At 52.9% G+C, this 12,601-nt stretch overlaps 2 protein-coding genes across 9 annotated transcripts in view; one reads left to right on the top strand and one right to left on the bottom strand.

Moving 5' to 3' along the window:
- OTOG (otogelin) overlaps positions 1-9,341 on the bottom strand; it is a 99,865-nt gene extending 90,524 nt beyond the window's left edge. Inside the window, exons 1-7 of one of the 2 annotated variants that reach the window (XM_008971488.4) lie at positions 9,093-9,341; positions 8,572-8,632; positions 8,347-8,407; positions 4,501-4,576; positions 2,968-3,060; positions 2,660-2,814; positions 275-393 (exon numbers count right to left, since the gene is read on the bottom strand). In XM_008971488.4, coding sequence (XP_008969736.4) covers positions 275-393; positions 2,660-2,814; positions 2,968-3,060; positions 4,501-4,576; positions 8,347-8,407; positions 8,572-8,632; positions 9,093-9,300 — 773 coding nt within the window. In that variant the 5' untranslated portion in view covers positions 9,301-9,341. Of the gene's footprint in view, positions 1-274; positions 394-2,659; positions 2,815-2,967; positions 3,061-4,500; positions 4,577-8,346; positions 8,425-8,571; positions 8,633-9,012 lie in introns of both variants that reach the window. The other variant, XM_003818215.5, reaches the window with a different exon arrangement.
- A 2,815-nt stretch (positions 9,342-12,156) lies between these two features.
- USH1C (USH1 protein network component harmonin) overlaps positions 12,157-12,601 on the top strand; it is a 50,427-nt gene continuing 49,982 nt past the window's right edge. For all 7 annotated transcript variants that reach the window (XM_008971486.6, XM_034932241.3, XM_034932238.3 and 4 more), the window contains exon 1: positions 12,157-12,302. In XM_008971486.6, the coding sequence (XP_008969734.1) occupies positions 12,267-12,302 (36 nt within the window). In that variant the 5' untranslated portion in view covers positions 12,157-12,266. The remainder of the gene's footprint in view (positions 12,303-12,601) is intronic.

The following is a 12,601-nucleotide window of genomic DNA, read 5'->3' as shown; positions in this document are numbered from 1 at the left end:
TAAACTCTCAACTCACTGGAAAACTCTATTTTCCTGAAAGCCTGCTGTCTGGAAATCTGCAATATCTGAGAGTTCCAGGAAAAAAAAATCATTCTGCAAACCCCACTGGCAAGAAACCCAGTGATCTGCCAGTATGCTTCCGCCCAGATAGTGGAAATTGCTGTTTGTCCCCAGAAAACAATTTCCTTTGGGCTTGAGAAGAGCGGATGCTCACCCATCCACCACCACCAGTGTCAGGGATAGGACAGCTCGATGTGGAAGGTGTTAGAGTTACCTCATGCCTCCATGGGTGACCTCCTTGGCCAGATGGATCTCCTGCTCACCCACAAAGAAGAGGCTGACAGCCCTGGAGCAGGTGTAGGGTGAAGAGCCACACTGCGGGTCATTGTGTACCTGAGTAGGGAGTTCAGAGGCCGGTTTGCAGGCTCCTGCCACAGGCCTGACCCTGAGCTTCGCACCTTATTGAGTTTTCACTAATGCCGATGGCTGTCCCCTGCATACCAACTGCCTTTCCTCTGTGATCTCGCTCAGTCCCCATACATCACAGAGGGGAGGCAATGGATTCACAGAGAGGTGAAGTGACTAAGGCCACACACAGAAAACTAGGAAATCCCAGAGCTGGGATTCTAGCCCAGGTCTGGATGGCTCAGATTCCAGGGCTCTTCCCAGTCAATCATGCCATCTCCGTATTTCTGAACTTTTCTCTTTATCCTACCCAGGAAATACCATCAGATTGAAGGCCAACAGACATACTCTACCATCTCACACTCATACAGAACACAAACACACATATCTATACACACCCCATAAATTTCTCCCATGACACTCTCAGTGCACACACTATACACACACTCCCCTTCCCCCATGCCCCTGGCAGGTACAGATTGTAACTTTCCCCTACACCCATCGGCACACATCTCACTCCTGTGCTGCTGTCACACACACACACACACACACACACACACACATCTCCTCTGCCCCCCCCATTCAGACAGAACCCAGACTTCAAAGGCCATAGACCCAAAGGACGGGGTGGGGTAGAGGGGAGAGCTTCCCAGAGCTTATCCCTGCCAAGTGTGGAAACCCTTCCCAGGAAGGCACCTTCCATCAGATTACTGTTCAATGTGATTAAGCAGGCTGGAGCCACTTCAACTACAAGTGGGAACTGTGAAAGCTACCCCATGGTCTAACTAAAGGGTTTTCAAGCTTTTGTGACCATGACCTACAATAAGAAATATATATAACTAAAAATTTTACAAAATAATACTTATCTCTATCATGCGTAATACACTCTTACAATATTTTCTATTTTATTTGTCTCATTTTTTAATGATGGTTGTGATTCGTTAAGTTGATTTTGTAACCCACGAGTGTATGGCAATGCATTAGTCTAAGTAATTGTAACATATCCATCATGAAATGATAGGTCATGAAAATCTCTGCTATGTGATAGGCCGAGGCAGAGAGAGGAAAATTGGTTGCAGTTCCCCGCCCATCCAGGGCATGGCCCCTAGAGCAGGCTCATAGGTCCATGACTGAGACAGAAGGATCACAAATGGCTAGCAGAGGGGAGACACTGAACACTGGGGTCTCCCCACACCCCCAACCCCTTGACCCTAACTCAGTACTGACCAAGGTGCCCTCCAACAGAGCTGGTTCTCCAAAGAGACTTTCCTCCAGGTGGAGGGGTATTGAGCTGTGGCTGAAGGTGACTCCCAGTTTAGCACACAGGTTAGGCATGAAAATCAGGCCTGCATGACAGTGGCTTTCACACGTGTTCCTATAGTTCACAAACCTTTACTGAGCACCAATCCAGGCACTGTCAAAGAGAAAGACATGACCCCTGGCCTAGGAAGCTCACAGCTGGTAGAGAAAACCAACCCAAAACCAGACCTTTGTAAGAGAAATACAATGACAGGGTCATAATATGGAACTTTGAGTTACCCAGTGAGGAGCTCTTCAGCCAGATTGGAAGGTCAGGAGATCCAGGATGGCTTCTTGGAGGAGGTGACTCTAAACTGAGTCATCCAGGACGTCCATCATTTCTCTGAGGCCCTATTCTCTTTCCTAGCACCCAATGATCTTTTTCCCCAGAATGTTCTCAAGTCTGCCCACACTCTCCTACTCTTCACTTGGCTAACTCCAATTTATTCCTTAAACCTCAACTTAAATGTGACTTTCTCCAGGAAGCTTTCCCAGGTCACCATCCTTCCCAATAAACAGGATTAGGTTTTCAGGACATGTTCGTTTAGCATTTGGCATTTCTCCTCCATAGCACTCATTTGCACCTGAAATGAGTCATCTGATTTGATGTCCTTCTTCATTAGACTATAAGTTCTGAGAAGACAAAGATTATACCTGTGTTGTTGTCTACAGGACCTCCCGCCACCAGACCTTATGCCAGAAAAGAGTACAGTATGCACTTAGTAAATACTTGATGAATGAGTGGCTCAATAAATGAATGGCCAGGGTGAGTGGGTGAGCGAGAGCTGTGGAGTCCCCAGCTCCTTCCAGGTGCAGACTGCCTGGGTGGGAGCTGGGGGGCAATGCAAGGAGGAAGGTGCCAGTCTCTCTAACTATGACAAGTAGAGCCCAGGCCAGTGCAGCCTCCAGGGCCTAGAGAAGCATTCCTGGACAGGCAAGGCAGGGGAGGCCTCACCTGGATGGAGAAGCTCTGTCCCTCGGGCTCATGGCGACCCACCAGGGTGTAGCTGCCCTTTCCGGAGAGGTAGTAGTAGAGCCCATCAAATGTCTCCACGTGGTGCTGCCCCCACGCCCGGCAAATGCTGTCCCTCTCAGGGCCAGCATTGTACACTGAGGGAGAGAAAAGAGAACCTCTCTGTGTAGCTACAGTGGGCACCAAGCCAGAGGCTGGTGGGTTCCAGCCCTGGAAGTGCTGCTCCCTTTCCCCCTAGCTTTCCCTGCACCCAGGTCCCTTCCTGGGGGTGGGGTGGAGCCCAGACCCACCCATCTGGCAGCGCGGTCCAGTGGCATTGAAGCGTCTGCAGTCACAGAAGGCTGGGTGCACACACTCACCTCCATTGAAGCAGGAGAACAAGTCTGCATGGGAGACACAGAGTCATTGCCCCATCAAGCTGAGATTGGCACAACCCAGGGAGGCAGCCCTCTCAGGCTTCACAGGATCCAGACCCCCATAACAGGCAGCCCCAGCCCCAACATTCCTCAGCAGCTAGCACAAGCTGGTGCCTCAGACCACAGCCCTGCCCCCTCCCTGGCAAGCCGGTGGGGTGGGGTCGCAGGGCATCTGCCTTTGATGTGCATCAAGTGGCCCCCAGGCCAGCCCCACCTGGGCCTTCAGTTGCTAGAGCTGTTCCTGGCTAGCAAGCAAGGCAGGCAGAACTGAGAATGGGGAGCATGTGGGGTGAGCAGGGGGACTGCCCAGAGATCTGCAGCTGCTGCTCCTTCTCACTGCTCCACACACTCAGGGAAGAAGCCACGGGGGTAACCAGGCGATGGAGGAGAGGCCTGTAGCAAGAACAACCATAGACGAAGAGAAGACAAAGCAGAGCAGAGGGCAGCGAGGAAAGGAGCTATGATGTGAGAGGACAGGTGGGAGACACAGGACAGGTGAGGGACACAGGACAGGTGAGGGACACAGGACAGGTGGGAGACACAGGACAGGTGAGGGACACAGGTCAGGTGAGGGACACAGGACAGGTGGGAGACACAGGACAGGTGGGAGACACAGGACAGGTGGGGTACATAGGACAGGTGAGGGACACAGGACAGGTGAGGGACACAGGACAGGTGGGAGACACAGGACAGGTGGGAGACACAGGACAGGTGGGGGACATAGGACAGGTGAGGGACACAGGACAGGTGGGGGACATAGGACAGGTGAGGGACACAGGACAGGTGAGGGACACAGGACAGGTGGGAGACACAGGACAGGTGGGAGACACAGGACAGGTGGGGGACATAGGACAGGTGAGGGACACAGGACAGGTGAGGGACACAGGACAGGTGGGAGACACAGGACAGGTGGGGGACACAGGACAGGTGGGAGACACAGGACAGGTGGGGGACACAGGACAGGTGGGGGAGGTAGGAACAGACACAGGATAGGTGGGAGGAGAGGCCACAGACCTAGGACAGGTGAGGGGGACCATGGACACAGGACAGGGAGTGGGGGCTACAGACAACACAAGATGAAGGGCAATACCACAGAAAGTAGAAAGAAGCCACAGAACCGGGTGGGATGGAGGGGGAAACAACTGGACTCACTGGAGTCAGCCTGTGAGGGGGCAGTCCCGGGCCATGGTCATAGGAACAGGACTCTAGAGAGGAAGCTCTCCTCAGGCAGGGAGGAGAATGCCAAATGGCATGGTGGCCGGGGCCAGGGTGGGTGGAAGGAGATGCCAAGCAGGAAAAAGGGGTCATGGAGGCCTGAGGGAAGCCCCACCTGCCCTCTGCCCTTTCAGGCCTCTGCCAGGGCTCTCCCATGCACAACCCATGGACCACAGTGAAGGTGCCACTTACAGGATGGTGCACACTTGGCCCGATGGAGCCGCCTTTCCCAGGAAGACATGGCCACAGAGTCTGGGGCTTCAGCCTGCTTGTGAAGACAGGAGGAAGAGAACACATCGAGGGCTGACCTCAGGACGGGTTCCCAGGCAGGCTTCCTGGTGGCCACAGCCCTCTTTGTTCATCTCCCAGAGGGAGGAGCCCCTGCCCCTCAGTGCCCCAGCCACTCCTCCTCGCCTGGCCCCCTCAAGAGGCAGAGGAGAATGTTTAGGCCTGCCCTGGGCTCAGAGGAACAAAGGCTTAGCTCTTACCTTCCCAAGTGGCATCTCTGTGGCAGACCATGAGGCCCATGGCTGGAACACACCCCCTCCCCTCCATGCCCCAATACCTGCCAGCCTCCTTTTCTTCCCTTTCTCCCAGTAAACCCTTATGTCCTCCACAGCCTTACACACAATCCCTTGTCTGGATAACGAGCTTGAGGCAGAGCTAAGGAACAAAGGCAGCCCCTCACCCCAGGTCAGGGGAACATCTCACCCCCACAGCCACCCCCACCCCAACCTTCCTTTGGGGTTCTTCCAAGAACAGCAAAACCAGCAGCCCACAGATCAACCCCACTGTCCTCACAACTCAGCTCCCAGTCAGGACTCCTGCCCTGATACCTCAGGTCTAAGGAGGAGACAGGCCAAGTGTGGCTTAGAAACCCTATTTTCCAGACAGAACTCCCAGAGCATGGTCTCTCCAGACATGAACCGCCTGAAATCAGGACTGTATAACAACAGGGGTGTTCAGTCACCACAGGACTAGATGACTTACACACCAGCCCTCTCAGAACTCCAGTCCGAGACGTCTAATGTCACTTGGAACCGGCATCCTGGGCACAGTTGGCTCCTCCTCCCTTAGAGGTTCAGCCTCCTCATTTGTACAACGTCCCCAGAACCCTGTGCCAAGCATTGTGCTGGATGCAGAGAACAGGGCAGAGTACCTGCCCTCTTGGAGCTTATGTGCTTGTTCATAGGGCCAACAAGGCACAAACTGCACTGTGGGTATTTACCTCACATGTCAGCCTCCCTCGTTGTCATCCAGCAGAGGACTTGAACATAGGAAATATTCAGGCCCTTGGTCCCTGGAGCCAACCCCAGCTCTTGGCCCTGCCCTGGCAGGCACAGCCTGGCCACCTTGTCCCTGACGCTCACACCTTTCATCTTCATGGTCTTCCTGACATCTTAGCCAGATTTTGGTGTCCTCACCTACTTTGGCCCCTGGTTCCTGGGTTCTCCCGAGCAATCCTTACCCAGTGGACCCAGCCCCAGCCCCAGGAGTCAGGTTTCCCACCCGGGTACTAATCTATCTTATGGGGCCCTCAGAGACCACAGGAAATAGGAGAGGGCAGGGTCACAGGAAACAACCCGCATCCTGTAGCCACCAGAGAGCTGTAATTAAACTCATCTTCGTGTCCTCACTCTTCACTCCCACTTCAGATGTGGCCTCTGAGATAAATGAGTCATGAGGATGAGACAACCTGTGATGCAAAGAGTCAAAGCCATTTTCTAAAGGATTTCTTAAATCTTGTCCAAATGATTAGTCTTCAGGGGCTAATCAATCAGGCGCTCTTAATCATTTTTATGCCACGAACCCCTTAGATAATTTAGTGACCCTATGTGGACACCTTCTCAGAATAATGTTCTTAAAAACATAAAATAAAGGATAAGGTTACAAAGGAAATCACTTATATCACAATATCATTTTATGAAAATATTTTATAAAAATGTGTAATTTAGTAATATTTGTGCTTCTTTAATAACTCAATAAATAAAAGATCTAGCAGTGGGCCTTATCACTGCCAAAATTTTGAAGTAGTGATGAACATAAATGATATCTTGAGACAGCAACATCTATAAGTGGTAGGAAAATATCTGTCATGTCTATTGGTGACAGTCAAAAACACTGCAAATACTCTTGTGGTTTGTAGACTATAATAATAATTGAAAAGGATGCTGAATTTCAGTTGGATTGAGGTTTCTGTAAATAACAATGTGTTTTTATTTTCCCCCATCCATGGACCCCTGTCTACAACAATTCTCTAGAAAATGGTTGAGCTCTGTAGAAGCGGGACAGCATTGAAATGAAGATTGGTTGCCTACTGGTCTGGGGCACACCCCCACTTCATGAAGAGGGCATTCCAAACAGGAGCCCTTGAAGTATCCCTGGTACATGGGCCTCAGTCCCCCACCCCCCAACTCCTGTCACCTTAGAGGGAGGCCATTCTAATTCCTTGTTGCTCTGAGGAGCAGCGTGAGAAACCTCCCCAGGTTGCCTGGTCCACTCACTTATGACCCTTCCCCAAGGAAAAGGCGGGATGCCTACCCTGGAAACCAGCACGGGAGGATACCCACAGGGAAATGAAGTGTTTGGAGAAGGGTCATCTCCCCCACTAAAACATGGGGATTCCTGAAGTCCTGTATGCGCGGCCTGGCTCTGCCAGGAGACTCTGCTCCACCTGCTCATTGCGGGGCCCCCGCAAGTCATCCACCCACCTCAATTTCCCTACCTACAAAAAAATGACTCCATTACCTTCCAACTCAAGCAGTATTTGACTGTGATTCTAAATCTTAGGGCCTGGAAGTGTGGGCAAAGAAGAAGTAAAAGATCCAGGAAATCCACATCAGAGAAGAAGCATGCCCACACCATCCCCCTTCACTCCACCTTGGGGTCTTCATGTCTATTTCCAAAGGGCAGGAGTTGGGACTCATTGCTGTTATAAACTATTCTCCCCAATCTGCTGGCTCAAGGGGCTCCCCAGAGCTGACCGCTGGGGCTGAGGCAGGGGCACTTGAGCTGAGGCTCAGCTGCTTTGGGGGACCTAGCTGCAGGTGGGTGGAACTTATAGCTCATCTGTAGTTATAGAAAGAGGGAGACAAATGCGGGCCAGGATTAGAAAGTAGACCTGAGTCACCTGATCCAGAGACCAAAGAAGTTTGGCAAAGGGAGAAAACAAAACTGCCACCTCTCCCACAAACACAGAGGACCGTGCGAAGATGGGCAGTGGAACGGTCAAGACTCAAAGGATAGAGGCCGGGCTCAGTGGCTCATGCCTAATCCCAGCACTTTGGGAGGCTGACACAGAAGGATCACTTGAGGCCAGGAGTTCAAGACCAGCCTGGGCAACATAGTGAGACTCTGTCTCTACCAAAAAAATTGAAATTCAACCAGGCATGGTGGCACACACCTATAGTCCTAGCTACTCAGGTAATGGAGGCACCAGGATCACTTGAGCCCAGGAAGTTGAGGCTGCAGTGAACTATGATTATGCGACTGCACTCCAGCCTGTGTCACAGAGCAAGACCCCGACTCAAAAAAAGAAAAAAAAGGCTCAAAGGATGAGTTCAGGGCTCTGCTTCTCAACCAAACCTTCCTTGCATCTTCCACCAGGTGGCCTAGTTTTTGTCTTGCCTGCATTCCTGAGGCTCCGCTCAGGGTATGGAGAGGAGCCTCTGACAGGGTTGAGGGCCTTCGCAGGCCAGTCAGGGAAAAGAGAACTCCATTCTTCTAAACGTTCATCTTTCTACTTTTACCTGCCAGAAGGGAGAGCTCAGCTCTCTCCTGAAAGAGCCCTGGTGCCCACCTCTCCTAAAAAAAAAAAAAAAAAAAAAAAAAAGAGTGGACTACAGACCCCCAAGAGATTAAAAAGAATAGAAGGGTTTTATGAATTTGCACACCTCAGACACATACCAGGAACCTGCTTGTTCCTTTCTGAACAACTCCAGAGACCCCTCCTGTAACCTACAGAGCTCCCTGCCAGCCTCAGATCCAGATAGACATGAGCTCCTGCTCAATGAAGCCTCCTCCCCAGACCCCCCTTACCTGGCCTCCCACGACTGTAGCCGTGTCCCCCATGGCAAGGGTCGCCTCCTGGTGGCTGCTGCTGGAGGAAACAAGAGTCTGGCATGGATGGGGGGCTAGGATGGGTTATGCCTCCCCGCAGTCCCCTGGCCTATCCCACCCTAAGTGCTAAAGCCCTGGGGTCTCTGATGCCAGAAATACCGATGGGAGCTGTGGGTGGGGCCGCCACAGCTCACACCTACTCACCTGGGTTCCCCGGCTGGCTCTGGCTGTGGCTCTGCACTGCCCCATAGAACGGGTGCTGCGGCTGGGGAGGGGGATTATTCTCCACTCAAATTGTGCTTGTCTTTACTGGGGCCTCCCACCACCTGGCCCCCACTGCTAGAAAGCCTCTCCCACGCCACTGAGCATTCCCCCATTCTCCCTCCCTGCAGCCTTCTCAAATCCTTTCTCTCCCTTCCTGATGACCCTTCTCCAGCCAGGATCTCCCTGTTTACTCTCAGTCTTTGGCCCCCAGCTCTCTCTAGTTCCCCACCTCGGGTCTCTTCCACCCAGCCTAACTTTGGACTCTTTCCCCCACGGTCATAGGCCTGCCTCTGTTGGCTTCGGGGTCCCTCCTCCCCTGACTGCTCCTCCTGGGTGTCCCTCTGCTCTCCCTCAAACCTCTCTTTCCTCCCTCTCTCCAACCTGCGCGGGCCCATTCCTCATTCCTTTAACGTTTCTCATTCCTCGAGCCCCCGACCTCCCTGAGTCCACAACCCTCTCACCGAGGCGCTGCACCCGCAGGGACTCGGCTGCCTGCTCACCCCAGGGCAGCCAGACACAAAGCAGCCAGCAGAGCGCAGACGCCAGGACTCCCATAGGGACACGAGGGGACCAGAGGACTTGAGCGCAGGGACAGCCTCCCGAGGTGCCTCCCCGGGCTAAGGCAGGGTCACACCTCCACTCCGCAGCCGAGGTCCCTCTTGCTCTCATGCCCCAAGGCTCCCTCAGCCCCTCCTCCCAGGCTCTCAGCTCCTCCCCGAACTAGAGTGACAGGAGTACCCAGCTTATTACCATAATTTAGGCGCCTGTCCATAGCCCAGCCTCTGCTTTTCTTGGCCTGTGGCCACACCTCCCCAGGGGAGGCTGGATTCAGATTACTCAGCCCTAAATTTTCTAGGGAAGCATAGAGGCAGCCTATGCAACCTCCAGCTCCCCTTACCTGGGTCCTGGAAGCCCAATACCAGAGACCCAAGATGCAGGTATGAGTCTGGCCCTATCCTCTCCTTTTACAGAGGGCCATGCTGAGGCCCTGGGACATGCCACTCAGGGGTCAGTGGTCAATAACAGAGCCTGCAGAGTCCTAGCCTATGTTCCCACCATGCCCCACCTCAGCTTCCACATGGGTCTCCACATCCGTATCCTATGACCAGTTTTGAGCACCTCTAGGGAATGGATCATGCCTTAGTCCTCTGAATGCCCAGCACCAGCTCCTGCCCTAGCTCAGGAAATGACGATTGAATAATAAAAGTGTTTCATACTCCTATGTTATTGCTACCATCAAGGCCAAACTTTGACAAAACAACTTTATATGTGTGAACGAGGTCCACTGTCTGCCCAGGAGGAATTTTAAAATGGCAAAAACATGGGACTGAGCACCTGGGGAATCTGTACATCATTCACTTCATCATCACTTAGGGAACACCAAATAGATGCTAGGTCTTACAGAGGATGATGATGATGGTGGTGGTGGTGGTCGTGGTGGTATTGGCCGCAGTAGACTTCTAGGCAAGGGTATAGATTTGAGATGCATTCATTCATTCATTCATTCACTCAACAAATTTGTTTGGCATTAATTCCATGCCATGCACTGTTCTAGGCATATAGTGGTAAATAAAGCAAACACAGCTATCTTCACACAGGAGGAAGCTGGGGGCACAGATGGGAAGATGACGAGGAAAGAGCTAAGGATGGAGCCTTAAGGAATGCTGGTTAAGGAACAGGCAAAGGCTGATTGTCTCCAAGGAAGCTTGAAACAAAAATTCATGAGAGAGGAGAACCAGGTCTCAATGCTATTCTCGAAACAAAGCAGGGGGCATTTTAAGGTGGAGGGAGTCTGTAGGGGTGATGGCCAATGTAAAATAAGGATTGGGGTGGCAGGTGAACAGCATTCCCCTGGGTAAGGACATTCATTCACCTCTGCCAGGATTCTAAATACAAAATAAACAGCCGTATGACATTCTTTTCCAATGTAGAGAATAAATGAAGTAAGTCGGAGGGGAATGCATTTTGTGTGGCCTTTTCTGGACCATTCAAAAATCCCACAAGTCTTTCCATTTTATCGCTGACTTAATAGTTAATGCTAAGGTGAGAAAACAGATCATATTTTAAGGTTCTTCTCCAAGAGGGATTTACATCTTAAACTAGGCAACAAAAATAGTGTGCTTGTAAAACTTCAGCTATTGGGGAGAGGGACGCAGAGGGGTGTTTAGGTGCCCCAGAGTTACAATTGTAAGTGGTTACCTGATGTAAGCTGCTGTCCATCTCCTTGCCCCTGCCCTTGACAGGGCACAAAGGGCTCAGGTGCCTCCCTGGGTTAAGTTCAGGCACAAGCCCCCCATACTTAGCCTCTGATTTACACATTTTTATCACCCCTCTCCTAGCCCCTCTTTCCTTTCATTCCTTTCCAGGCCTGGTTCATCATTGTCTTTGATGTATCTTTCCTTTCATTCCTTTCCAGGCCTGGTTCATCATTGTCTTTGCACCAAGCACTAGACCTAGGAGTTAAGCAAATGCTGACCAAATTGAATTAAATGAACCAGAGGGTCTGGGCCCTGGGTGAAGGTCAGCCATAGATCAAAATGTCACTGCCAGGCTCTGCCAGGCTTCGATGGATATGTGAGTGTGTTGGGTTTGGGTTTTGTTTTGTCTTGTTTTGTTGGGGGTGGAGGTGTTAGGGAAGGTGGGAGGGGAAATCAGTTGAGGGGGGCACTCTCACACACACTGATTCAGACCCCTGCGGCCCACAGTAAAACCCAGCCCTGTCCCCAAGGAATTCACAGAACAAGGATTGATTTCTCCCTGGTGGAAAAGTGCAGGAGGAAGCCAGGACTGAAGGTACGCTGGAGGTGAGGGCGTAGCAAGGGCTGACAGTCCAGGAGGGCCATGAAACTCGACAAGAGTATCCAGAGAAGGCCGGGCGCGGTGGCCCCCGCCTGTAATCCCAGCACTTTGGGAGGCCGAGGTGGGCGGATCACGAGGTCAGGAGATCGAGACCATCCTGGCGAACACGGTGAAACCCCATCTCTACTAAAAATACAAAAAAAAATTAGCCGGGCGGGGTGGCGGGCGCCTGTAGTCCCAGCTACTCGGGAGGCTGAGGCAGGAGAATGGCGTGAACCCGGGAGGCGGAGCTTGCAGTGAGCCAAGATCATGCCACTGCACCGTAGCCTGGGCGACAGAGCGAGACTCCGTCTCGGGGGGGGGGGAAAAAAAAGAGTATCCAGAGAAAACGGACTAGATTGCCCCGCCCCCTGCCCGTGTAAATAGTTTCCGTATCTCTCTATTCTGGTCCCCACAAAAAAGTCCCAAACCTCCTCCCTACGTCTCCACGATCTTCTTCCTCAAACGCATGTGTTCAGGTACCACTTCCAGAGAAATACCAGCTTGAAGCCCAGCTACTGCCACTTCAGGCCCATAGGCACACTGGGGCCCATTTGCTCCCAGGCTTCAGTGGGAGGCGACGATTCAGCACCGGCGACTCCAGCCTCGCAGCAGCCCCGCCCCACAGAGGCCTGGCCCCGCCCCTCCGCGCTCAGGCCCCGCCCCTCCGCGCTCAGGCCCCGCCCCCAGCTCCGAGGGCGGCTGGCCCGGTCGCGTTCGCGGCTCTTTCCAGCTCCTGGCAGCCGGGCACCCGAAGGAACGGGTCGTGCAACGACGCAGCTGGACCTGGCCCAGCCATGGACCGAAAAGTGGCCCGAGAATTCCGGCATAAGGTCAGAGCTGCAGGGCGCCCCAGGCTTCTGGGACTCCGGAGTCCTGGGCGCGGTGGGTAGGGGGTGGACACCCCGGCACAGCCCCTCCCTTTTCCGGCCCCACCTGATGGCTCTGGTTGGGCTGGGACACCCGAGGGTCGTTTGGCTGGCAGCAGGGATCCCCAGTAAAGTGAGGGAGGGAATGCGGGGACTCCCGGCTCAGGGACTGCTAAACGGGTCCATCTTCTGCCAGCCTTTCTCCCTCTGCCTTCCAGGGGCAGGGACGTCTCTGGGGTTTGAATTCCTTCCAGTCTTGGCCG

Source organism: Pan paniscus, chromosome 9 (genome assembly GCF_029289425.2).
Source record: "Pan paniscus chromosome 9, NHGRI_mPanPan1-v2.0_pri, whole genome shotgun sequence".
NCBI classification, from domain to species: domain Eukaryota; kingdom Metazoa; phylum Chordata; class Mammalia; order Primates; family Hominidae; genus Pan; species Pan paniscus.
Note: the sequence above shows the minus strand (reverse complement) of the source record. Positions and strands in the feature narration are given on the sequence as shown.